The sequence below is a fragment of the Rhinatrema bivittatum genome, chromosome 10 (assembly GCF_901001135.1).
Source record: "Rhinatrema bivittatum chromosome 10, aRhiBiv1.1, whole genome shotgun sequence".
Classification (NCBI taxonomy): Eukaryota; Metazoa; Chordata; class Amphibia; order Gymnophiona; family Rhinatrematidae; genus Rhinatrema; species Rhinatrema bivittatum.
The window spans coordinates 68,968,983-68,996,726 of NC_042624.1; the positions used below are offsets into that span (position 1 = coordinate 68,968,983).

The following is a 27,744-nucleotide window of genomic DNA, read 5'->3' on the forward strand; positions in this document are numbered from 1 at the left end:
GCAGAATCCATATCCCAGTTCTCTAACAGCCTTACTAGGGCCACCAGCTGACCGATATCGTTAAACCAAACACCTTATTTAAACATAAATTTTCTCTTCTTTTTTTCTCCTTCTGAAAGTATTTGCCTTAAATTCTTCCTGCTCAGGAAGCGACAATGCCAAGCTGTCCTTGATGAATAAGTACAAGGATAACATCATTGCTACCAGCCCCATAGACTCCAACCACCAGCAGGCCACATTGTTATCCCACACATCCAGTACACAACGGAAGCGCATCAATAACAAATCTCGAGGTACGGTACCAGCCATTGCTTTCCTAGAACTTCTGAAGAGGGTTCTCTCATCTAAATGTGGCATTCTGTTTCTTCCAGAGTCTTCCTAACAAAGGAGAGGAATTTTCCCTCCATGAGCCTCCAGACCAACAGGAACAGGGGACTTTCACTCTCCTGCCCTCCTGGCAATAGGGGGGCTCTTCTCTGTCTACTCATCTAAACAAGGATGACCATCAGTTTGACATTATTTCTAAATCTAAAGCAGCCAGGCCTTCGTATCCTATTATGAGAGAGTTATTTCATACAACTTGTGAACAACGATCACTGAGTGAAGCTAAGTAGTTCTGGATTGCCCAAATTTTACAGAATTAATTTCTTAGAAACAGGGATCAACATCATTATTATTTGTTTATCAGGTTTCTGGGAATGTATTTATTTTTAACTGGGAGACATGAAATACAGAAATTTCTGGCACATTTTGGGGATCATATCATTGGATGCAAATGTATACATGCAACATCTTAAAAGTGACCACTGTAAGTCACACTGGCCTTTAATTTGGGGTAGTTGCTCTTTGAGAATTTACTCTCTGACATGGATACAAAAATACCAACATGTTTTTCTACTGGACACTGGCAACATAGTGAAACTTGCCCTAAAGTTTATACATAGTGTCTGAGAAAGTTAAATGCTTCTAAATACTGCGTTTCTTAGCATCTAGTCTGCTATTATTAAGTAGAGATGTGAATCGGAACCGGAATTGGTTCGGATTCCGGTTCCGATTCACAAATGGGTTTTTTTTTTCATTGGGCCCAATCGCGATTTTGTTTATCGGCTGCGCCCGAGCCGATAAACAAAAAACCCACCCGACCCTTTAAAACTGATCCTTTTGCTTCCCCCACCCTCCCGAACCCCCCCAAAAACATTTTACAGGTATCTGGAGGTCCAGTGGGGGTCCTGGGAACGATCTCCAGCTCCCGGGCCGTCGGCTGCCACTAATCAAAATGGCGCCGATGGCCCTTTGCCCTTACCATGTGACAGGGTATCCGTGCCATTGGCCAGCCCCTGTCACATGGAGGGAGCACTGGATGGCCGGTGCCATCTTTAAAAATGGCGCGGGCCATGCAGTGCTCCTACAATGTGACAGGGGCCGGCCAATGGCACAGATACCCTGTCACATGGTAAGGGCAAAGGGCCATCGGCGCCATTTTGATTAGTGGCAGCTGACGGCCCGGGAGCTGGAGATCGTTCCCGGGACCAGGTACCTGTAAATGTTTTTTTGGGGGGTCGGGAGAGTGGGGGAAGCAAATGGATTAGTTTTAAAGGGTCGGGGTGGGTTTAGGGGTTATTTTTGTGTGCCGTTTTTCCCGCCCTCCCCCAAAATGATAAGAGAACCCCCACGATCAATATCGTGGGGTTTTCCTATCGTTTCGGGGAGCCCCCAATTTCTGACGATTTTGAAAATATCGACAATATTTTCAATCGTCCGAAGCCCGATTCACATCCCTATTATTAAGGTGTTTGTTTTTTATTGAATGCGTGTTCTAAAACTCCAGTGTATACCCTGTGTTTTAATATTTTTTATGTAAACTGTTGTGATGTATTTCGAACAACGGTATACAAAACTTTAAAAACAAATAAATAAACAAACAAATAAATACATAAATCCAGAACCAGTGGGTTATGTACCTCTACCAGCAGATGGAGCAAAACTGATATCACAGTATATATACTCCTGCAGTGACTTCAGCCTGCCATGATTCTCAGTCTCTAGCACATGGTGGACATGCATCTCCCTATGGGGATTGCTTCAAGTTTTAGTAGGAGAAAGAAAGAAGGAGATTTAATTCGCCCTGCTCTCCTGTGGTGATAGAAAATGGTCCCTTCCCCAGTTGAGAATTCCTAAAGTGATTTCCATGGTCCCTCAAATGAGTGCCTTGGTCAGTAGCTGGTTTTGTTAGCCAGTCTGGATTTAGCTGGTAAAACAGCTGAAAGGCAGCAGGTGCAGGAAGCTGAGTGCAGTGGTGATGGTATTTGCCCTTATCCCTCGCAGCCAGAGACCATCTCTGTACTCAGCCAGGATGGGCTGAGCTCAGGTAAAGCTTAAAAAGAAAAGAAAAAAAAGAAAAGACAGAGAGAGAAGGAGGTTTTTTTGTGGGGCTTCCTCCGGTCTCCATGCTGAACGCACCGTTCCGACGTTCATTCCACACCCAAGGGAGGTTAAGGGACGTGGACAGCCTGGCTGGTTGAGCATCCCTTTTGGGTTAGGCCCTGCTCTTAGGCTTTTCTCTGTGTGCCGGGTAGTAGGCTGTGGCAGAAGTTTTGCGTGCTTTTTCCTGCATGTTAGGCTTCTCTCTTCAGGATCATCAGTTCGTGCAAGTGCGTCTGGCTGTGCGTCCAGGTTGTGCATCCAGGTTTTGGATGCCTCTTTGGGCATCCCGGTGGTAGCAGCATCTGTGTTAGGCATGCACTTACCTGTATGCACAATTTGGGCTGCATTGGGCATTCTTCAAGCACGGTTTGTGTGCTTACGTTTTCGATGCCTACATTTGGGACTCCTAAGCTTGGGGACGCCTAAATTTTGGATGCATATATTTTACAACGCAAATTCAGCTGGACATACACCTTTCAGTTGTCTGTTAAGCATTCTGACAGATTGATGGCGCTTATAGCTAAGAAACCTAAGCGTCTTTCCCTCTGTGCTGTCTGTCATATTCGGGTATCTCAACCTGATATTCCCTCTAACTTGTGCCAGCACTGCTTAGAGGCTCAGGGAGAATTGCCTTAGTTTGATTTTACTAAGCCTTATTCTTCCCAGCCTGATATAGAGCCAGGGTAAAGACGTGTGAGGAGGGGCGCCTGACCTTGGAAGTCTCTGGTTCATCACCAGGGGAAGGTAGATCAGTGGGTACAGCACAGGTGCCTTCTTGTTTTGGCATGGATCCTTCTGCCTTTTCTTGGGTGGAAGTTTTTCAAGGATTGCAATCCTTTCTTCTGGCACAGTCCTCAGCTCCGACCAATCTAGCCAGGTCAGAGTGGCAGATGGTAACCCCTCACTTGCCCTGTACTACTGTTAAGCACCGAAGTACACTTAGATCGGTAGCAGGTCTTTCCGGTTGGGATCCAGATGGCACAGATGATGAGGCTGATCCTTACTCTCTGGAGGATGAGGACATTCCTCTGGGACTGGAACTGTATTAGGACTATGTTGCAGCTCTTTCAAAGAGATGAGTTACCAGCTCTGATTTCCCAGACATTAAAGATGCTGGGAGTACCTGGGGCTGGTTCTATGTCTGAGCCAAAGAAAAATCTTATTTTGGTTTCTTTGTGTTAAGTCTCTTGTTTTTTCCCTGTTATGGAGACCATTCAAGAATTGACTGATCTTGAGTTGGGTGCAGCGGAGGCTAATTTCAAACGGGAAGGCCTGTTCACCCTGGATTCAGTGGCAAGAGAGCGTTTGCATTTTCAGAAAGTGGCACACTTGTCTGTGTAGTTTCCAAGCACACGATTATCCCCATGGAGGGAGCAGCCTTGAAAGATGTGGACGATAGAAGGATTGAGGCCATCCCTAAGCAAGCATTTGAAGCAGTAGCAATGACCACTTGTTTACTGATGGCTCTCTCTTGTTTACTTCTCTCTCAGGAGGTCAATGAATCTGGAGTGAATTCCAGGGCAGTTATGGAGCCAGCAGCCGCCTTTTTGGCAGATGCAGGCTGCAATTTGATCTGCACCTCAGCCAAAGGGGTGGCTTTGGTAATAGCGGCCAGGCATCAGTTATGGCTGAGGAATTGGTTGACTGAAACAACCTCCAAGGCTAACCTTATGAAATTGCCCTTTAAAGCCTCGCTCTTGTTTGGGAGTGAGTTGGAGAAACTGGCCAATAAGTGGGACAAGTCCCCAGTTCCTTGGTTGTCGGAGGATAAGAAGCAGACACTGCACTCCTTTGGCATGAGAGGTTATGCTAGGGGATCCAAGTGTTTTTGACCCCACAGAGGAGCGACATTTCAGAGTATTCAATCTTTCAGTAGGTCTCAGTCCTTTCATCCCAGACAGCCCAGATGGGTTGCAGGCTCGAGTAGTGAAACCACCCGAGCCTCCAAATGAAGGTTTGTCAACCCACTCCTGGGCACAGGAGATAAGGGGGCGGCTCTCTCTCTTTTATCAGAGGTGGGTCAAAATCACATTGGACCAGTGGGTCCTGGGGGTGATACAAGAGGGATATGCACTAGAGTTTTGCAGTGTTCCTCGGGACGTGTTCATGGTGTCTCCCTGCCACTTCCCACAGAAGCAGGCAGTGGAGTGTACATTGTCAAGGCTCCTCAGTCTGAGGGCTGTGGTTCCAGTGCCTACATCTCAAGAAAATATGGGCTGATATTCCATCTATTTTGTTGTGCCCAAGAAGGAGGGCTCCTTTCATCCCATCCTGGACCTCAAAGGGGTCATCCATCATTTATGGGTGACTCATTTTTGCATGGAAACATTGCACGCAATGATAATGGCCATGCAGTTGGGGGAATTTCTGACATCCTTAGATCTGTTCTGGGCGACTTGCATTTTCCCATCTGACAAAGTTTTCTGTGATTTGCAGTTTTGGGATGCCATTATTAGTTTCAGGTGCTGCCTTTTGGTCTGGTCACTGCACCCAGAACCTTTTCAACAGTTATGGTGCTGGTGGCAGCAGGGTTGAGAGAGGATGGGATCCTGGTACACCCATATTTGGATGATTGGCTGATTTGGGCCAAGTCTGTCTGGAAGAGAGCTGTCTGGTGACTTGCAAGGTGATTTCTCTGTTGAAGGAGTTCAGCTGGGTGGTGAACCTGGCCAAGAGCAGTCTTCAGCCTTCTCAGTCACTGGAGTATCTCAGTGATCGGTTCGTCACAAAGCAGGGTAGGGTTTTCATGCCGGAAGCTCATATTCAGAAGTTGATGGTGCAGGTGTGTCTGTTGATGAAGACTATACGCCCGACAGTATGGTGCTATCTACAGGTACTCTATTTGATGGCGGCAACCCTGGAAGTGGTGCCATGGGCAAGGGCGCATATGCATCCTCTTCAGCGCTCCCTGCTGTCTCGTTGGAGCCTGCAGGCTCAGAACTATTCGATTTGGCTCCATCTGCTGATGGAGGTCTGCTCTCAACTACAGTGGTGGTTATAAGTGGATCATCTAAGAAAGGGAATTTCTCTAAAATCACTGGACTCGTTAGTACTTATGACAGTTGCAAGCCTCCAGGTTTAGGGAGCTCACTGTCAGGAACAGATAGTGCAAAGGCACTAGAGTGCAGAAGAGTCTCTCTGGAACATCAATCGGCTTGAAGCCCAGGCGGTCCATTTGACATGTTTACAGTTCAGCGACAGTTTGCAGGGTTGAACAGTCTGGATAATGTCAGACAGTGGCTTACATCAATCAGCATGAGGAACCAAAAGCCAGCAAGTGTCGCAGGAAATTGACCAACTTATGGAATGTGCGAAAGTGCATCTTCAGTAGATCTCAGCTTCGCACATTGCAGGAAAAGACAATGTAAGAGCAGACTTTCTCAGCAGGTAGAGTCTGGACTCAGGAGAATGGGTATAGTCAGACGAGGTGTTTCAGCTGATAGTGGACTGCTGGGGCCTTCCATTTCTAGACCTGCTGGCAACTTATTTTATTTTATTTATTTAACACTTTTTTATACCGATATTAGTAGCAACATCATATCGGTTTACAGCAGAACTGAAGTTAGAAATTACATTAAACAGGTACCGGGGATGGGATTACATAGGAACAGAGATCTAGCATGGAACTGGAAAACAGGAGGAACAGGCTGCTTCTTGCAATGCGAAGGTTCCTCGATTCTTCAGTCACAGGAGAGATCCAAAGTCATTGGGCATCAATGCTCTTATGCAGGAATGGCTGGAGGACAAGTTGCTGTATGCCTTTCCCCCAGCAGAACGATATGGAGGGTTGAGCGTCTCAGAAGATTGGTGCTTTTGGTGGCACAGATTGGCCCAGGAGGCCATGGTATGCAGATCTGTGAAGGCTCCTAGTAGACTCTTCCCTCCGGTTTAACTAGCTTCACAATACAATACTCACTGGATTAAGGAGGTAGTTACAGCCTCATATGTGGATGCTAAAACGCCATTACCTACTACCTAGTCAGGTTAGGGCTTATTCCACTAGGACTCAGGCAGTGTCATGGGCAGAAGTTAGATTGTTATCTCCCATCATTATTTGCCGAGCTGCAATGTGGGAGGACGCAGCCTTTGCACATGTGGTTTTGACTAGACCATGGGCAGCCTCCCGCCCTATTCGGGAGTAGCTTGGGTACATCCCACTGGTTCTGGATTCATCTGTCTAGGTGCTAAGAAATGAGAAATTACTACTTACCTGATAATTTCCTTTTCTTTAGGATAGACAGATGAATCCAGTTTTGTTCCTTTGGCTGCCAAATAATTGTGCTATGGTCCTCCTGAGTGGCTGCGTGTTTTCAGGAGTTACTGATAAGTGTTAGTCCAGTCCCTATACTACTGTTGATACATTCTTTGTCGGAGCTCACTGTTTCCTGGTGGCTGAGTACTGAAATGGTTATCTGTTATTAATCAAGTTTTTGCTAGTCTGTCAACAGTTGGCTTTTGAAGAGAATACTGGGAAGCTAATGTCACTGCAGGAGTTTGTATACTGTGATATCAACTTTGCTCCGTTTACATTTGCTACTAGTACAGGTGCATAACCCACTGGTTCTGGATTCATCTGTCTATCCTAAAGAAACAGAAATGATCAGGTAAGTAGTAATTTCTCAATAGGCTCTATAATTTAATATTATTTCTGTAATTTAGATTTGTACATTCATTTCAATTTCCATATACTGGTCCACAAATGCACAGCATTTGTCATCAGGAAGTCAGGGCCTCAGAGGATGCCTACCTGTGAAATGCTGGTGAGGAGCCATACTGGCAGTACCTGCTGTGCTGATCATGGAGGTCTCTTGTTTTTCCACACCCATTTAATAAAACTGATTTTTTTTTTCCTTGGGCAGTATAGTTACTTTTTCAAGCACTACATCTGATTTCTCACTTCTGGAGGCCTGCCTGTTTTGTTTATCTGCCAGTTGTCTAGTAAATATGGCACAGATGATTTTGACGGATATTTAATTTTATCCTAGCTGGCTCAGCTTTTCTGAACCCAGAAGGGGACTCTGGAACGGAAGCGGACAACGAACCACAGCTGACCTTTTACACTGACCCATCCCGGAGCCGCCGTCGCAGCAGAGGTACCAATTGCTCACAATTACACCCAGTGCGTATCTGTACTACAAACTAACACCTTCTGCCAATGATCAAACACACTTTTCATGTTAAAATGTATTTGCCAGGCTAGCTGAAATATAGAAAAAAATTATCAAACCAATATTTTGCACATGCTTTCCTGCAATTGACTGTGAGCTTTATAGCCTTCAGGGTCTATTTGTCCAATTCACAACACAATTTGAAAGTAAACTGGGCATCACAGCCACACCTGCAGTTTGCCTGGCCACCCACCCATCCCGGTTAACATGACACTGCATGTGTATGCTGCTATTTAGCCTAGAGGCGACAGATGTTTTAGGATGGTCATTTTAAATTGTCATCTCTCCTGGGCTGTCTTGTCCTTCCAGGGCACTGAGCCAATCATCAGAGAGAGAGAGTGTCGGAGAGGTACTGACTTCCAGAGCTATGAACTGATAAGCATATGCTTGCATGCTTAAGGTAGCCTGAGGACATTGGAGATAACTCCATGATGGAGTATGCTGTAATTACTCTCAGTGCAGTCAAACATGTCCTGGAATTGCTATGCACAGGTTACTCTGTCTATAGAGCCAGAATAATTTGCTGTAAACATGTAAGGCTGCTGCCGATCTTTGTTTCGATAGTGAGAGCGCTAGAGGAATGAGAGGGAATGAGTTTCTCAAGTGCAAAGTCTGCCTCATCTTCCAAATGAAATGTAGGACGATCACAGTCAGTGATCAGCAACACTACCAGTACCATCCATAGATATCTACTGTGGCCTAATTATCAAGGCTGCTATGTTAAGTACCTATTTTGTGAAGTCAATGCAGAGCATGCATAAACTAGTTTCTGTGGAGTGGATAGGAAGCCAGTGCAAATATCTATATCTATATCTATATCTATATATATATATAAATATCTCTCTATATATATACATATCTATCTATCTATCTATCTATCTATCTATATATATATACATACATATCTATATACATATACATAACATATATATTTATGAGAGAGATATTTATAGCTATAGATAAAATAGAGAGAGATATAGATACTTATGTATGTATATATATATAGAGAGAGATATAGATATAGATATAGATAAACAGTACATGTAAATATAGATTATATATAGATAGATAGATAGATACACACACATGTGTGGGTAGATATTCAAAGTTCTAACTTAACCGGTTAGATCTTATTCAGTTAAGTTACAATGTATATTCAGCGGTATGGTGAAGCCACTGAATATATGTGTATGTATATTCACTTATCTGGTTAAGTGTACACAGCTAAGTTTAGACCTGTTCTATGGGGCAATGAAACTTATACGGCTAATTCTGAATATCGTTACATGGCTAACTCCCTCTACCCCAACACACCCAGTACACAGCTACGTTTTGTGTGTGTAACTTTTAGCCATATAAGGGACTTTTACGGCTAAGCGGCAGCCGCTGAACGTAAGCGCATATTCAGCCGCCACTGCTCAGCCGCATAAGTCTCGCTCATCTGGCTAAATAGCGCTGAACGTACTTTGAATATCGGGCCTGTATATATAGATTATTTATACATGTGTATATAAAATATATGTATATTGGATCTAGGCTTTAAATAAAAATATGTGGGTACTTAAAATGGTATTTCTGCCAGAGAACCTTAAAATTAGGATAGTTAACACCACTAATATTGTAAATGTTTTGAAAAATGCTTAAGGTTGTAAGCTTTATTACACAATGGCAAAGAATATCAAAACTATTGAAAAGATAAAATTGGCACAGTAAAACACACGTACTTATCACCTGCCCTAGTCAATCATTCCTCATTCATACCACTTCTAAATTCTCTTTAGTGTTATACATTTTAAGCATATATAAATATCCATATAAAACATTGTCAAAATATAAACAGAGTGCTTGTAATGAAACAAACACTTGCAATGGAGCTGGACTTCAAGAAAGATACTTTGTGAATTGCAAAAGAGTCACATGGCTACAGTAACATAATTGGGACAACATTTCTGTGAAATAATTACAAAGTATCCTTTCTTGTGGTCTGTGGTTCACCGTCCTATATCCTTTTTTTTTCCTTTAATGAAGGTGTCGTCCATGTGACTCATTGTGAAATAAAACTTGCAACATTAAGCATCTTTCAAATTATTTAAAACATTAGTGGTGTTACCCTATTTTAGGGTTCTCTGACAGATATATAGATATATATATATGTGTGTGTGTGTGTATATATATATATATATATATATATATATATATATACATACATATAACATTTATTTATTTATTTGTTTAGAATTTTTATATTCTGCTTTTCACACTTTTTTCAGCACTTCAAAGTGGATTACATTCAGGTACTGTAGGTATTTCCCTATCCCGAGAGGGCTTACACTCTAAGTTTGTATATGAGGCAATGGAGGTCACAAGGAGCGACAGTGGGACGTGTGTATATATATATATATCTATATATCTATATAAATAAAAATGTTAAATAGTTTGGACAAACTCGCTAATCTCAGAAACCACTGAACCGATTGCTTTCAAATTTGGACACAACCTTCATTTCGCATGCAGGAAGGTTCTTCTGTACTTACATTACAGATAAGTCACACCTGTGACAGGTAAAATAGGTTTAAAGATTTTTTTCGAGAAAACAGCGACATCTGCTGGACGTAAGCGCCATCTGTTACACCTTACACTAACACACGCTACACTAATCATTTCGCCAGTCCAGGTCCACGTTTCACTTCCATTTTAACACATCCGCGCACTTTTTTCGCCAGAAGATAACTATTTCCTTTACAGATAAAATACACCCACCACCCTCCTCACACTCCCCACACACATGCCAAATTGATTTACTTCCCACAGCCTCCCAACACACACAAAACCACAGTCCTCACACCCCCACACACATGCCAAATTGATTTACTTCCCACAGCCTCCCAACACACACCCCCCACACACATGCCAAATTTATTTACTTCCCAGGCCTTCACAACACACGCAAAACCTGACAGAAGTCTGGGAGGGTCCAGCGGGGGGCCAGGACCGGTCCGGGACACATCTCCTGCACTACGGCCGTCGGCTGCCAGCAATCAACATGGTGCCGACGGCCCTTTCCCTTACTATGCCACTCGGGGACACCAATGGCGGCAGTAGCCCATGTGACATAGTAAGGGCGAGGGCCCCTCGGCGCCATTTTCAGGACTGGCAGCCGGCGGCCCTTACTATGTCAGAGGACCTACCGCTGCCATTGCTCCACCCCACTGACATAGTAAGGGCAAAGGGCCGTCGGAACCCATTTCAGTGCGCCCATTTCAGTGCTCTCCCAGACCGCTCCTGAACGCCCGCTCCACCGACTGACATTTTTATCAGATCTCGGGGGGGTCTGGAGGGTGGGGGGTGGTAATGAATTTATTGCAAACATCTTGGGGAGGGATCACAGGGGGGGGCAGGTTTCATTCATTCGGCAATTCTGGGGGGGGGGGAAGGGGGGCTACTGTTTTTCGCAGGGCTGGGGGGGGAGGGGCAGGAGAGTGTGGGGTGTTTAGTTTAAGAGAACGTTTCTCATAGGGTTGTTTTTTGGGGGAAGGGGGAGGTTCACACACAAATACATACACTAAACTTGCACGATCTCAGGAACGCACCAAAATAGCCCTCCCCAGATCACAAAACAAATTTGGGAGTGCAAATTTGGTTAGGCACTCCCCTATTTGGCTACATAACGCGCACAGATGACCAGGGACAGACCACATGTAGCACCAACAATTTTAATTTCCCAGGTCTTGGGGGGGGGGAGGGGCAGGAGGGTGGGGGGTTATTATTTGATTTAAAGGGTTGGGATTGGGGGGGTTTTGGGGGGTGGGGGGGGGTTCCCACAGAAATAGAAAGAGAAAAGTTTTCTGATCTGAAGGGTAGGCAGTAGGTGGGGGGAGGTGACAGTGAGGGGAGGGAGAATGAGGGGGGAGGTGAGTGTCAGGGGAGAGAGTTGGAGTGGGGACAGGGGAGGGAAGGGGGGGTGAGTGACTGAGGTAAATGAGCAAGGGGAAGGGGGAGGAGGGAAAAGAACTTTGACTCTGCCACTGCAATGCGTGGTGGGGTACCGCTAGTATATATATATATATATATATATATATATATATGTGTGTGTGTGTATACGTATATATATATATACACACACACACGTATACACACACATATATATATACGTGTATAATCGTATACACACACACACACACACACACATATATATATATATATATATATATATATATATATGTAAACCGGTATGATTTGCATTTTAATGTAAGAATGTCGGTATATAAAAATTATAAATAAATAAATAAACAAATAAATATATATATATATGTGTGTGTGTGTGTGTATACGTATATATATATATATATATATACACACACACACGTATACACACACATATATATATATATATACATGTATATACGTATACACACACACACACACACACATATATATATATACTATATATATACGTATATACACAGCTCATGAAGCTTTCCATTCCCTACTTTTGAGAAACTGTTCCTGGCTCTAGTTTTTGCTCTCATATTTTTAAGAGAAGACCATCAAGTAGGAAAAGCAGGTTCTTCTCCAGTGATAGACAAGTAAGAATCAATTACATTTATCTATTACTTTTTTCCATTGTCCCGCCATATCTCCTTCCTTTCCACTCTCCTCTTCCCTTTGTCCCACATTCTATCTCATCTTCTCCTTCTCAAGCTCCTATTATTACCCCTATAGGAACATCAGGATGCTCCCTTTACTGGGGGGGACAGTGCAGTACAGACAGGTATTTCTAATCAAGAATGGATCCTCCTCCAGAGTCTCCCAGTATGGGAGCTCTTGTCACAGTCTGACAAGGGCCTGTTGGGAAGAAGCCACAATGCATTCATATTTGGAACCTGGCCTCTTTCTGCTTAGTCTGACCTCTAGTGGTTGACTACTGCTATAGAAACAGAAACTTGTTGCCCTGATGAGCTAGCTGGCCTTATTCAAGGAGAAAGAATTTAGTTAAAATAATAAAGTAATTATTCACGGGATTGAATATTTAAATGAAAGCTTCTAAAGATTTTTGAAAAAGTTTCTTTGGTGAAAATTGCTGCAAAAGAAAGTAAAAGCTCTAGGAGACTTGAGTATGGATAGAGAAGCTATGCTGGGCCTATCCTGCCCAGCCTTTGTTCTAATCTAATTTAATATTATCTTGAGCCCAGGTTTATAAAGGATCTTTACCTTTGCTAATGAAACTAACCTGCTAATCCATATTGGTTTGGTGTTTTATCCACAGTGGGTTCACCTCGGAGTCCTGTAAGCAAAACAACTCTGACCTTGATCAGCATAACCAGCTGTGTCATTAGCATGGTTTGCTCGACCCACATGAGCTGTCCGTTGATTGTCAAAATCACTCTTCATGTTCCTGAGCACCTCATTGCTGATGGTAAAGACATTCCAACAATTTTTTTTAAATCTTTGTCTTTTACTTTTAATTTCAAGTTTCTTCTGTGGTTGTAATATTAAAATTATAATCATCAAAAAAGCTATGACCAGAAGTCATTCTCTGCAGGAACTTTTGTCAGTGCTATCGCCTTAAGTTAAAGGAGTTCATAAGATCATCTATATCTCATAGTTTCACTTTAGGGATCTTATACCCTGTATCTGTTTCAGGCTGACAACAATTTAGGAAGATAGATAATGTCACATTTATTCAGGGGGGTTGAGTGTTCCTAGATTTTTAATTCCTATCTCAAACTATTTGAGTGATGTTAAAAATGCATTGCTGTCATCAATATCCCTTTAAACCAGAGGTAGGCAACTCTGGTCTTGGAGTGCCACAAGCAGGTCTGGTTTTCAGGATATCAGCAATGAATATGTATGAGATATATTTGCATACAATGGAGGCAGCATAAGCAAATATATCTCATACATATTCATTATTGATATCCTGAAAACTAAATCTGTTTGTGATACGCGAGGATCAGAATTTCCTACCCCTGCTTTAAAACAATGTCTTTCTTACTTTGCACCAAGTGTCAGTGAGGCAATGGGATAAAGTTAATTCTCTTGTTTACATGACTCATCTTTGGCATTCACTATATTTTAGTTTATAATACTGTATTAGTAAGTGACAGCAAAAACCTTGGCCATTAGGGACTAAGGCTTGCATATATTTCCTACAGTAACAACAGATTGTTGGATGATGGTATGCAGAACTGACTAAGAGGGTATGAAGCCCAGGGCAAATCAACAGCAATAGGGCCATGAAATGTTGAAATTGCAGTGTTGGAGATTGGGCTACCATGACGGGGCAGAGATTCCCAAAGTTCGGGGCCCAAGGCAGTTGCCACTATTTGACCCCTCCCCCAAAGGACGGACCTGATGGCATTATCAAAGAGTAAAAAATGGTTTAAAATAATACTTTTGGCACAAATGAACTGGAAACTCCAGTCTGGGCACAGCTATGCAGTCCAAATGATTCTTGTTTTTACAAAGTCACTTTCATCTGTACAGAGATGCTTTGAATAAAAAGAGCTCAGCAGCTTATTTCATCTCCCTTGGCACAATGCATTGGGGAAGTTACCTGTCTTGTGCCTCCTGTTTTCTGTAAGCATGCAGTGAAATCACAGACTTCATTAGGAGCTAGGAATGTGCATTCTTTTGAAACAAACTGGTAAAAATTCAACAAATGGGACCATTTAAAAAAATGTTAATAAAATGAAGCAAATGCATAAATTTAAGAAATGTTATACTACATAAATATGGTCCACCACTCACCAAGACAGACAAAAACCACACAAAAACAAACATCAAAAACCAAACAGAAAATAATTGAAAAACCAAAAGTACTGACACCCAAAAAAAGGGGTCAAAATAAAATACATCTCTACATTACTGTGACTTGGCAAGAAAACAAAACAGCCCCAATTTGGAAAAACGAGAGTAAGCTTCAGATTCACCAATCTCAAGGGATTTGCAATATTCACAGTTCTTAATATTCTAATTGCCCACGAATCTCTCTCATATTAGGTGGAAATCCTCATTCAAGAACATAATCAATGACTTCATTCAAGAATGTGAGAGGTGATCATATTAACCCATTTTTCATGTCAATCTTCTTCAGGGGAACCTCACTGCAGCAAAAATTCATCCTTGCTTCATTTTGGGGCGTTACCCTGTTCAGGGGTCCCCTCCCTTTTTTCTCCATAACCATACATAACATTAAGACAAAACAAAAAATGGCCTCAACATACAAAAACACAGAATATACCTCACTGTAGCAACATAGAAAATGCCTCCATTTCCATCTTGTTACAAATGCCTTTAAACAAACATTCATGGCTACACCCCATTATAATGCCACATTGTACAAAATCTCCACCCCTATTATAGTGTCACAAACCTAATTTCCATTTGCAAATAACTTTATGTATATACTTCAATATAACAGGGCCGTATTGCAAAATGGCACCGGCTGTATGGCCATATTGCCATTTTGCAATACGGCAACACGATTCGAGTGCAGGAGGTCGTTCCCGGACCCCCGCTGGACTTTTGGCAAGTCTTGTGGGGGTCAGGAGGCCCCCCAAGCTGGCCAAAAGTTCCTGGGAGTCCAGCGGGGGTCCGGGAGCGATCTCCTACGCTCGTGATGTCGGGGGACAGGAACCAAAATGGCGCCGGTGCTACCTTTGCCCTGTCATATGACAGGGCAAAGGTAGCGCCGGCGCCATTTCTATCAACGCACTCGTGGCCCGAGAGTGGAAGATCACACCGGGACCCCCCACTGGACCCCAGGTAATTTAAGACATTTTGGGGGGGTTCGGGAGGGTGGGGGATTTATTTTAAAGGGTCGGGGTGGGTTTTAGGGTTGTTTTAGTGTGCCGGTTTTCCCGCCCTCCCCCGATTTACGATTTACATGATATTTAAAAAATCAAAACCGCGATGATCCGATTCCCTCCCCCCCAGCCAAAATTGATCGTTAAGACGATCGATCACACGATTCACATCTCTGCTGTTTACCAGCTATGTTTGACACAACACCAAGGGAACCTCACTACCATCAACATGAAGTTCGAACAAAATGTGATTGCTTCGAAATGTCCTCCACTTGCCAGCAACAGGACTCAATGCTAGATGGTGAACCTGGCTTATGTCCCCTGATTTATGGCCCGAAGTCCAAGATAAACTAGCTGATCTGCCATGTACTGCAGATCATCTCTCCATGCACAAGGTCCAGCAGACAGTGGCTCAATTTCAAGACCACTGCGAGACCCTGCAACAACTATGTACATTTCTTGCAAATCCTCCCTCCTCGGCTAGAAAACCAGCAAAGAGGGATGCTAGAAGGACCTTTTACCACTCACATGAGTATTATCCAGCTCCAGCGTGAGACCAACCAGTCCACTTCAAAAAGCACATACATGTCAACAACTGATGTCCAGATCACACCAACTCCACCAGTAGGGCAGGCTTCTGGATTTTGAAACCATGCCAGAGAACAGAACGTAGGGATGTGAATCGTTTTTTGACGATTTAAAATATCGTCCGATATATTTTAAATCGTCAAAAAATCGTTAGGGCCACGATACAATACCAATTCCCCCGATTTATCGTTAAAAAATCGTAAATCGGGGGAAGGGGGAGGGCAGGAAAACCGGCACACTAAAACCCCCTAAAACCCACCCCCGACCCTTTAAATTAAATCCCCCACCCTCCCAAACCCCCCCAATGCTTTAAATTACCTGGGGATCCGGCGGTGGTCCAGAACGGCGGCGGTCCGGAACGGCCCCCTCAATAGAACGGCGGCGGTCCGGAACCCCCGCTGAACGACCTCCTGCAGTCGATCTCCTGCCGGCGCCATTTTCCGTACGAAAACGATTCGCGGCAAGAAATCGCTCCTGGAACCCCGCTGGACTTCCAGGAAAATTTTGGCCAGCTTGGGGGGGCCTCCTGACCCCCACAAGACTTGCCAAAAGTCCAGCGGGGGTCCGGAACGACCTCCTGTGTCGAATCATTTTTGTCTATGGCCGCCGCCATTTTGCGGTGGCCATTTTGAAAAATGGCGCCGGCTGAAGACAACACGATTCTATTGAGGGGGCCGTTCCGGACCGCCGCCGTTCTGGACCACCGCCGGATCCCCAGGTAATTTAAAGCATTTGGGGGGGGGGGTTCGGGAGGGTGGGGGATTTAATTTAAAGGGTCGGGGTGGGTTTTAGGGGGGTTTAGTGTGCCGGCTCATGATTTTAACGATTTTTCATGATAGTTTACACACCCAAACGGCAACAATACGATTCCCTCCCCCTCCCAGCCGAAATCGATCGTTAAGACGATCGAGGACACGTTCACATCTCTACAGAACAGTCCATCCTACTGAGGACCAGGTTTCGGGACACTATTCCCTGGACACAGCAAGGCAGAGGATTTTAATCCCACTATTTTCTACTCCCAAGGAAAACAGGTGAACTCCACCCATCCTGGACCTCAGAAATCTCAACAAATTTCATCAGAAAGAAAAGTTCAAAATGGTGTCTCTTGGCACCATGATTCCCTTACTACAACAAGGAGGACTCTATCTCATGACCTTCAATACGCTTCATAGTGAGTCAACAGCATTTTCAATACCCAGTTCTGCCATTCGAACTAGCTTTGACACCTCATGTATTACACCAAATGCCTAGCAGTGATTGCTGCTTATCTGCGAAAAAACTGCATTCACGTGTTTCCTTACCTGGCCGACTTCCTAATAAGGAGTCAATCCAAACAAGGATAAGGATGGCCGTCAAGACTCTGCCTTTGGACAATCTGTCTTGAAATTTTTTTTTTCAGTATAATGCCCAGAGGATGTGTTTAGTGCAGTTAGTGTAGCTGTGTTTAAACAAGGATTGGATAAGTTCTTGGAGAAGAAGTCCATTACCTGCTATTAATTAAGTTGACTTAGAAAATAGCCAGTGCTATTACTAGCAACAGTAGCATGGAATAGACTTAGTTTTTAGGTACTTGCCAGGTTCTTATGGCCTGGATTGGCCACTGTTGGAAACAGGATGCTGGGCTTGATGGACCTTTGGTCTGACCCAGTATGACATGTTCTTATGTTCCTTCCACAACCACTTGCTGTGATTTCAGGCTGCCTCATCATTGCCAATAGCACTCCAATTATTATGCCTGTTGCACAAGTTGTCTGCTATTGGCCTGTTGTAATATGTCAGCCTGAGCTTGCTAATCACCCATGTGTGAGAACTACCATCCTACTTGTCCTGGGAGAAAGCAGAGTTGCTTACCCTGTAACAGGTGTTCTCCCAGGACAACAGGATGTCCTCACAAAACCCATCCGCCACCCTGCGGAGTTGGGTCCGCTTACGTTTGTTATTTTATTTTTCACTCACACTTTTTTGCTACAAACGAGACTGAAGGGAGACCCCTGTGGACACAGGGATCAAGGCATGCTGGGCATGCTCAGTATGCCAGTCAAGAGTGCTCCGTAATAGAGCTCTGCCTATTGACTTCACCCATATGTGAGGACTACATCCTGCTGTCCTGGGAGAACACCTGTTACAGGTAAGCAATTCTGCTTTCTAGGATAGTATTAAGATATCTACTGCACAATAATATAGCAAAAATGTTGCAGTGCATTGGGTCAATAAGCACAAACAGGATAAAGTTATGTCCGCAATTGCAGACCTGTCTTAGCTAAATGCTTTTCCAATTTTAGCTTTAGGAGTTGTTAGTTGTAGAACTAAGATTTTGGGAAGCAAAAGGACCACTCTTGCTTATTGACGCACTAGAACCCAAATAATTTTAAGTTTGTATTTCTGCATTGTGCTTGTGCTGTTCCAAACTGACAGGTTTAAGAGCAAACTAAAATGTCTGTTCATTGAACCAGGATAATTCATGCACATAGTTTTATGCAGTTTCCAGCATCCATGTAACTGACAGCTATACCCTTAAGAAGTACATATGGGAGCACGGACTAGTTTATCTGAATTTGTATTATTCCTGATAACGACTGACTTTACTAGTTTGCGTGGATTAACCAGATTTGACTGTGTCCACATGTTCTTGACAAATGCACACAGAATTTCTGTTTATTTTAGAAAAATCCCTTGCAAGCGTGGCCAGGGTTATTTTGACTCTTATTCTGCCATCTTTCAGGAAGTCGCTTTATCTTATTGGAGGGCAGTCAGCTGGATGCAAGTGATTGGCTGAATCCTGCTCAAGTGGTACTCTTTTCTCAGCAGAATTCCAGTGGGCCCTGGACTATGGACCTGTGTGCCCGGCGGCTTCTTGATCCCTGTGAACACCAGTGCGACCCGGAAACTGGTAAGCTGCACAGGAGAGACTCATGCTTTTTTTTTTATAGTGGTGTTCTGCTGCCCCCCCCCCCCCCCCCCGCCACCCCAGTTCAGGTTAGTTATTTCATCTTATCCAGAATAGTTACTTTTTTTATATGAGCAGCACTCCAAGGGCCCGGTTTAAGAATCATGCAAATGAAGTGCATAAAATTTCACAACTAGTTTGGTTGCGCAGTTTTGAAATAGCACATCTATTGCCTGAGACCTTAACTTCCTATAAGTTGTAGAAGAGGAAAAAAAAAATTATGCAGTCAAACAATGCTGCAAAAATTACTGAAGGACATTTACCTGTGAAGACTAAATTTAAGGATCAGGCAAAGTCGTGTAGTGTTCTCCACATTATTTTCTGTGGCATACTTTCTCTTCAAAAGATGCAGGACATTAAACTCATGGACAGGAAATGTGCCATTTCAAAACTGCAAGCAAACAGACTTTGAGGCTTTTCCCACTTTTCTGCTCTGCTTTAAGCAGATCTTTAGATCCTTGCCTTAGGGATCTGTCGGACACACTGCGCCCAGGCACGCCTTGATGACCTTCCCTCCCCACCATTCCTGCTGGATGAATTAATGGAGGTTATCCAGTTTCAGTACCGCCAGTCTTGCACTAAATTCATTGAAAAAAATCTTAATGAAGAAAGACCTTCCTAACTTCAGTATTCCCAGTATTGGTTATGTACTGTTTCTGTGCAATGAGCTCATTTGTAAATGAAAAGTACCTTATGCAAATGAATGGTTCTATAATAGTGAAATTTTACCATTATCAGTGCTTTGGATGGGTTTTCTAAAAGCCTCTGAAGGGCTCTGATAGAATAGTAAGGCCGTTTAGAGAGAGTTCTGTTTAAAATACATTTTCTACAGAGAGTTTCTCATTGTTCAGGCAGCAGCTATTATGTGAAAGAGAACATAGAATTAGTTGGTTTTATTTCTTAATTATTTTTTTGGTTTATATTCAGCCTTTCAGGCCCTTAAAGAGGATTACATTCAAGTACGCTTCTTCTATTTCTTTTCACCCTCCCTCATCTACTATACCTCCTTTGTCTATTTTCTCCATGGTACTTTTATTCTCTTTCTCTCACAATAATAAAACCTCCCCCATTGGGTGCCTGGGTGTATCTCTGCAGACCTAGTGCTCCATGCCTTCTCCACCATCTGTCACAGCAGATGCAGCAACTGCAACACTGCTCGCTTTGCAGGGCATCAAATACCCTTGTGGCATCTTTAAAATTCACAGATAATGATTCTTCTAACAGGTTTGCTTGTGCTGGTGCCCCTTTAAAAGCACAATATAGCAATTTGTTACCATAGCAACATATCCAGTGCACCTTCCGAATTCATTAAGGGCTCCTGGCAGTCATAAAACTTTCTCTTTACAGTAGCACGAGTGTACTGGAGACACACACATACATACACACACACACATATCTATAATTACAATTAGAAATAAGCTTATTTAATATTTGTGACTTTTATGTGTAGTATCTTAGCTAGGGACTGGATCTGGAACTTAAAGGAACCTCGTGGTTTCTGTCTCAGTTTTGTCACCAGCTGTCTATCTGTGTAATCTCTTGAGCAACTCTTTTCAAATTCTTATGCTTCAGATTACTGGGCTGTGATTTGTTGAATAGAAATGATGATATTGTCCGGACTCAGCTTTGGAAGCAGTCATTCCGTTGGAGGACAATTCTAGGGCTAAATAGCAATTCGTGCGTGCAGGCTAGCTGTCTAAAAATGTCCCTCCCTCAATATGTCTAAAAGTACAAGCGCTGTGGGAAATGTGCGGAATTGTAGCTGCATTTTAGGGAGGCGTTCCAGGGAGGTGACTTTGGGGCAGGATCAGAAACGAATGCACTCAGGGCCATTCTTACCAACAGACACAAAACGGGAGAAAGCCTTTAGTGAGTAGGGTCCCTTAGACTGTAGTTTCATATCCATAAGGGTTACTTTCCTTGGAAAATCTACGACAAGTTTCAAAAGGAAAGTCCCCCCCCATCCCCGCCCCCCCGACTTTGCCTCCCAGCGGACACAGTCTGAAAATTGCCCCCAATAGTGTTGAACCGGATTGGGCCACATTTCAGTTTCCGAAGGGCTCCGACTGCGAAGCGCTTGCTTCCTCTCGTGTGCATGAACAGCACAACAGCCTCTAGAAATGAACATTGTAGGCTGTCATGCGTTTTATTAAGCTCCAGTGTAAATCTGTTTATAATGTAAAGATGATCAGGGCATTTTTCTTGTACACCTATCATTATGTCAGAAATAATATTCAGTAGTATTGTACTTGTATCTGTGTTGTCATGCACAATCCACTTTCATTTCATGATCAGTTCTAATATCTCCTGCCAATCTCGTGCCAGCATCTGAGTAGAACACAATGTTAGAGTAACTACAATTACAGTAATGATTCATGTTGTTAGACTGCACCATAACCCACACAGTAGCAATCAATGAAATCTTTCTCCCTGAAGAATGCTACAGGGAATATTTTGATGAACTTGAGGACCTTTTTACTGATAAAAATGTTTATACGCTACTGTTAAACTTTAAACATGAAATTAATAGAGGAAAATGTATCCTTAATGCAAAGTTGCTTTGCCACTGATCTTACTAGATAAACGAAGCTTGACCGACGTGCCGCAAATGCGCAGTAGAGACCAGCTCTACCGCGCATGTGCGGGCGAGCACGTCGGTCTGAGCCAGCGTCAGAAAGAAAAAAAATGGCGGCGTCCAGTGGCAGCAGCGGGCGGTGGTGGCGGTACCGGCAGCGGGCGGCGACGGCGGTAGCGAGCGGCGGCGGTGGCGGTAGCGAGCGGCGGCGACGGCGGTAGCGGGCGGCGGCGGTAGCGATGGCGGTAGCGGGCGGCGGCGGTAGCGAGCGGCGGCGACGGCGGTAGTGGGCGGCGGCAGCGGGCGGCGGTAGCGGCCAGTAGCGAGGGAGGGAGAAGAGAGAGAGAGGGAGGGACGGACTGAGTGGGAGGAGGGATGGAGAGAGAGAGTGGGAGGGAGTGACTGAGTGAGAGGGAGGGACTGAGTGGGAGGGAGGGATTGACTGAGGGGGAGGGACTGAGTGAGAGGGAGGGAGTGGGACTGAGTGAGAGGGAGTGGGACTGAGGGAGGGAGTGGGGAGTGAGGGAGAGTGAGTGGGACTGAGTGAGTGAGAGGGAGGGAGAGAGGGGGGAGGGAGGGACTGAGTGGGAGGGAGGGACTGAGTGGGAGGGACTGAGTGAGAGGGAGTGAGTGGGACTGAGGGAGAGAGAGGGAGGGAGAGGGAGGGAGTGGGACTGAGTGAGTGGGACTGAGTGAGTGAGAGGGAGGGAGAGAGGGGGGAGGGAGTGAGTGAGACTGAGTGGGAGGGAGGGACTGAGTGAGAGGAGAGGGAGGGTGGGGAGGAGTGGGTGAGGGAGGGAGGTAGGGGGTGGTGAAGAGTGAGGGGAGAGAGAATGAGGGGGAGGTGAGAGACAGAGGGATGTAGCCCGTTTTAACGGGCTTAACGGCTTGTATGCACATAAATGGAGGTGGCTTGCTTAGGTCACATGCCCAAATAGCCACACAGTCTTTTTTTTTTTTTTGTCATTCCAGTGCATTGATCTTTGAAATCATTTTCTAATTATCCTCTTTTCTTTTCCAGGAGACTGTCTTTGCTATGAGGGTTACACAAAGGATCCAGTACATAAACACCTCTGCATCAGGAATGAATGGGGCACTAACCAGGGGTAAGGCCGACCAACCACTGTGTGCATATGTCAAGATCGGTAAAAAAAAAAAGGAATTTGAAAATTACTAATATTTGTTTACAACTATGTTGCAGCAGCAAACACACACTGAAGTTTCAGGATTGGCCCTTCCTGCTGAGCAGCTGCTAAGTCTTGGTTGCTTAAAATGGCATTTCTCTGCTGCTCCATCTTGGCTGTGAAAAAGCATCAGCCATTGTTGTGTCATGCACCGTGCCCTTAAAATGTTCAAAAGTTGAAGTGGTAACACCTAGAAGGTTAAAAGTAATGCACATAAAGGAAGAGATGCAAACAAATAACAGCAGGATGACAGGATTCTCTCTTAGAGATATTCAAATTCCCATGTTATTAACTCTGATAGTGCCCCTTTGAAAATCGATACACTCTGAAACCTATAGTGACAAGTAGCCAGACATAACGCTGTGCAGCACCTTGCTGGCAAATGTAGAAATGCAAGTCATTTGCATTTCATTTTCAGATGCAAATCTTCCTCTTATATATTTTCAAGTACACTGATGCTCTATACTTCTGGCGGAAGTATTAAATGGAAGTGCAAGGACTAGAGGATACACTGGGTATGTGCCATGAGCACAATAAGGATACGTTTTGGAATTCAAGCGAAAAACAAACAAACTAGGAATTCATTAGCAATGGTCTTCTGTGACTTTAAAAAAAAATAAAAATCTGATGTCTCTCACTTTCATGCCTAAAGCATGCTTTTATAAGCCCAGCAGTAATGACATTGTCTGATAATATTTGCTGATGAAAGAACACAACTGATATCGCATACAGTACAAACCATTTCCATTGTGCAAGGTGGGTGATCTTGATTAATGAATTGAGCAGATATGATATGTAAGTCACAAATTATATATGTATGAGCACTTCAAAGGTGTCACATACAACATGTTCATTCTGGCCAGGCTCAGTGACAGTGCTGTGCACTGATCTTTGGAAGGTTCCCTGTTCAGTCCTTGAGTTAGGTCTTCTGCTCCCCAGGTTGACTGTGGCTGGGGATGCTGTGGAGGGGGGTGATCATTGCTCAAGGTTGGCACCTATTGGCCAGATTCAGAGCTCTGGTGTATGGCTCCTAGTTGAGGATTTTCACTATAATGACTAGACTAGGACCATGGGGGGGGGGGGGGGGGGGGGGGGGAATAGGGTGATAAATAAAATGGGGGGAAAAAATCCCTTCACAATTGCAGTTGAAGGTTTATAATGCCAGGATCCCAACGTTGGGTTCAAATGAGCTGGAGGTTTAAAGAAGCGAGAGGAAACTGCCAAGTAAAAACAAATAAAAGTGAATTTTATTACTGCAGTGACAGATTTAAAAGGCCCTAATCTACAATGTCACGATGAGCATTACTCTGCAATAGATGGAATTTACTACAATGTTGTTCCCTTAACATGCTGAGAAAAAGTAGAGCAACTCAATCCAGTGATTTAGGATCTGTGCACTGGTTAGCTTTGTCTGCTGATGCAATTTAAAGGTGAATTTTAAAAGCCCGGTGTGCGCAGCAATCGGGGGGATGTGTGAATTAGTTGGGCTTGCGTGTGCTGAGCGGATTTTAAAAGCTGCCGAGATACGCGCCTATCTCCCGCAGCATGAAAGTTTTCAAATAGGAGCAGGCCATAGGTGTAGCCTGGGTGGGGCATGAACCTAAAATGTGCACTTAAAATACCAACTCGACCTGGTACACACAGAGGCCCCCTGCCAAGTAACTCTACTTCTGCTATGGACGCCATGTAAGTTATAAAATAATGATAAATAGGCAGATCTGTGGAGTTTTAAGGGTCAGGACTCACTTGGAGGAGTTTAGGCTACTGAACTAGGGTGGGGAGTTGGAAGACCAATCTGTTAACTGGGCAAACTGGTGGACAAACTGTTAAACTGGGAACGATGTGTGGGCGCGCGCCCCTTTTTAAAACCCCCTGATTTACTTGGTAGAACCTGGATTTTAAGTGGGCCGTGCACACACAACCACTTAAAATGTAGAACACGTGCACGGCCATTCATGCTTTCACATGTGTGCCCACACGCTAGACTGAAGGTTACTAAGTGTATATGTTCTATAGAATGTGACTCATAAATATCCTAATAGGCACACAACACAGGCCTCCAATAATATTAGCAGGTACATACTATGGACCCTTATGTAAATAAAGGAATGCCATATGCAAATTAGGCTTTACTGGGTGCATGCCAAATAATGTGGGATGCTCTCTTCCATGTGCTATCTTGCGCTTACCTTCTAAGACTTGAGATTTGGCATGCAAGTTGAAATGGCTGCTAATTGTTCACATACCTGATCTTTCCTGCCCCAGCCTTTTTGCTGCCCTTGTTGGAAGAGGTAGGAAAGGGATGGACATCTGCTGGGGAGAAGAATAGGAGCTGGGGCTTGATTTAGGCCTGTTGAGGTTCCTTGATCTTGCGTCCTGGGATAAGGAAGTGAATTGGAGCATGGAGGTTCCTTGCTATATGTTAGAGAAGTGGGGGTTATTTTGGTTAATCAAGGCCATTTGATCTTGTATCTGGGAGGAAATGGTGGGGGGGTGGGAAGACTTGAGTCTGTGCACTGAGGATGTGACAGAGTAAGAACTGGGCCTAGCTATCCGGCCCCAGTCCAATTTTAAGACAGGAAATGTTAGATACAGGCTGTCTCCTCTGGGCCGGTGATATAATTTGGGCTGAGAGGAGAGCAAAGGGGGGAGGCCCCAGACTCTAGGATGGAACAGCTTGTGGATTGACCATGGGTAAAAAGGAAAAGGCAGCCCCTTAAAGATAGCTGACCTGTTTGAGTTTGAATTACTGAGTTGGAATTGTGAATGTCAAACACTATTGGTTTATTTGCACAGTAAATAAAGGGCACAAAGAAAAAAAAAAAAGCCTTGATCTCTCATTTCTGTGCCACATATGGTATCAGCTTGTGGGTTTTCTGTGATTTTTTTAGTCAGAAATCCACACCTCAAGAGGGAAATTCTGAAGCATACAGCAGTGCAAGAAGAATTGTTTTTTTATATGCAGCCAGAAGTCCAAGCCTAAAAGCAGAAAAGAAGTTTGGTAGAGGGAATGTTTGGGAGGTAGCAGGACAGAGCACTGCTTAAAAAAATAAATCTTTTTGTTTTTTAAGTTTTTGGGGCCTTGTTGCAGCAGTTTAGGAGTTTTGTACAGTGGGCTAAAGGGTTAGCCCTGCCTAGTGTAGTCAGGTGACCATTGAGTGAGTTAGAGCCAAATAGTCAGGAGTTTATTTTGTGTGTGAGACAGAAAGTGAGGTTTTATTTTTCTTTCTGCGCCCCATGGTGGAAAAATAAAGTGGAAAATCTGAAGAATGAAGCGAGTGATTAAGACCCTTGCTTAGAGGCAATTACATTTACAATCCCAGGGAGTGGAACAACAGCACCTCCTAGAGTTTTTGAAAATCCTACACACAACCTTGATTGCATTGCAGGAAGGTGTGTTCAAGCAACATACATTGTTTGCAGAAGCTTTTCAAGCTATTGAAAATGGCATACCATGTCATCTCCCATAATACTAAAGTTAGGACTGGGAGAAGATATAGAAGCTTTTTTAGTGAACTTTGAGAGAACCGCTCGTTTTGCTGGATGCTTGAGGCTGACTAGACTATATTTCTGGGAAAAATGTTGACTGGGACCAGCCAAGCAGTGTATCAGCCTGCAAACTTGGATGGGCAGACTAGCTATTCAGATGTTAGAGTGGCTATATTCAAAAAGGCTGGGTGTAGCCTGGAGTCATATTGACTGTGGTTTCTGAAAGGGATCCTAAGCTTTGGAGAAAGCCCCTAGAATCTTTTCCATCATCTCAAGGACCTTGAGTGGAAATGGCTACAGCCTAATGTGATCAGGTCAAGAAGTAGGCAACGTAGCCTTGCTTAAACAATTCACTGAAAGCTTACATGCACCCATGCAGCAATGGGTACATCAACATACCAAGCTTATCTTAGACTCAGCCATAGAAATGGCTAATGCCTTCCATCAAGCTCAGTTCACAACAGAATAACCTGGGGTATAACCGAGAGCAGAGGAATACCCTGTTCAAAGACTTGATCCTGATAAAGCGGACTCAGTGAGACCTCACTTTAATATTCAGAGGAAAGCCAGTAACCTTATCAAAGTGTTTCACTTGTGTTACGTGTGCCGGCCGCAGCAGACCCGTGGCACGGCCCTCTCACCTTCTTACACAGATTCCAGCTCCTGGTTCTTCCTCGCTAACAGCGGTGGGTCGCTGGCTCCGACCTTGGGCCACCCCCAGTGCCTCCGGCTCTGCCATGATCCCCAGTGTTGCAGGCCAAGATGTCATTGCTCGTTGGGCCTCTCCGCGTGGCTCACAGAGAGACGCCACTACCCGCGCCGCGCCCATACCACTGATCCTTATGAAGGGTCCGCGGCGGGAACCTGGCCGCAGCTCCGGATGATAACATCAAACCTTCCAGTGTATTTAAGCTCAGGCTCCGCTCCCTAGTGTTGCCTTTGTAACAGGTCTCCTCAGTACTCGAGTACTCATTGCTACTAGGGAATCTTCTCTATGCCTGTTCCAGATCTTCAGCGTTCCCGGTTTCTGTCTTCCTCGTTCCTGCCCTATCTATGTTTTGGACTGACTCTATAGATATCAACTTTGCTTTATTTGACTACGCTTCAGCCTATCTCCAGACCAGACCTCCGCTACGCCTGACTATGCTATTGACTTCTCCGTGATCAGACCATTGCCTTGTTTGACTACGCTATTGATGTCTCCATGATCAGAACTCAGCATTGCTTTCCACGACCTCCGTTTTGCCGCTGGCCCTGATCCAAGCCTGTCATTGACACCTCTCCTAGCCTACTTCCTGGATATGGACTTATTAGGCTTCAGCCTACCTTTGCTCGAGCACCTCCATCTAATCTCCATTCCATTGATGCCCGAGTTCCTGTACTGCACCCAGTCCAGGATAGGACTACGCCACCTATTGTCTGCTGTCTCTGGGCTGAACCAACTTCTCTTGTAATCAACCTCGAGGCCCACCTAAGTCCTGCTGGCCCCCGCATCCAAAGGCTTAACCCGCGGGGAATGAGGGTTGGTATAGGTGAAGTTCCAGCGGCCTCTATCTTC

At 44.3% G+C, this 27,744-nt stretch overlaps 1 protein-coding gene across 1 annotated transcript in view; it reads left to right on the forward strand.

Annotated features, from left to right (window-relative positions):
* The window catches only part of ASTN1 (astrotactin 1), a 587,016-nt gene that overhangs the window by 154,779 nt on the left and 404,493 nt on the right, over positions 1–27,744 (forward strand). The window contains exons 4-8 of the mRNA XM_029617649.1: positions 147–293; positions 7,410–7,517; positions 12,859–13,008; positions 18,714–18,881; positions 22,535–22,619. Coding sequence (XP_029473509.1) covers positions 147–293; positions 7,410–7,517; positions 12,859–13,008; positions 18,714–18,881; positions 22,535–22,619 — 658 coding nt within the window. The remainder of the gene's footprint in view (positions 1–146; positions 294–7,409; positions 7,518–12,858; positions 13,009–18,713; positions 18,882–22,534; positions 22,620–27,744) is intronic.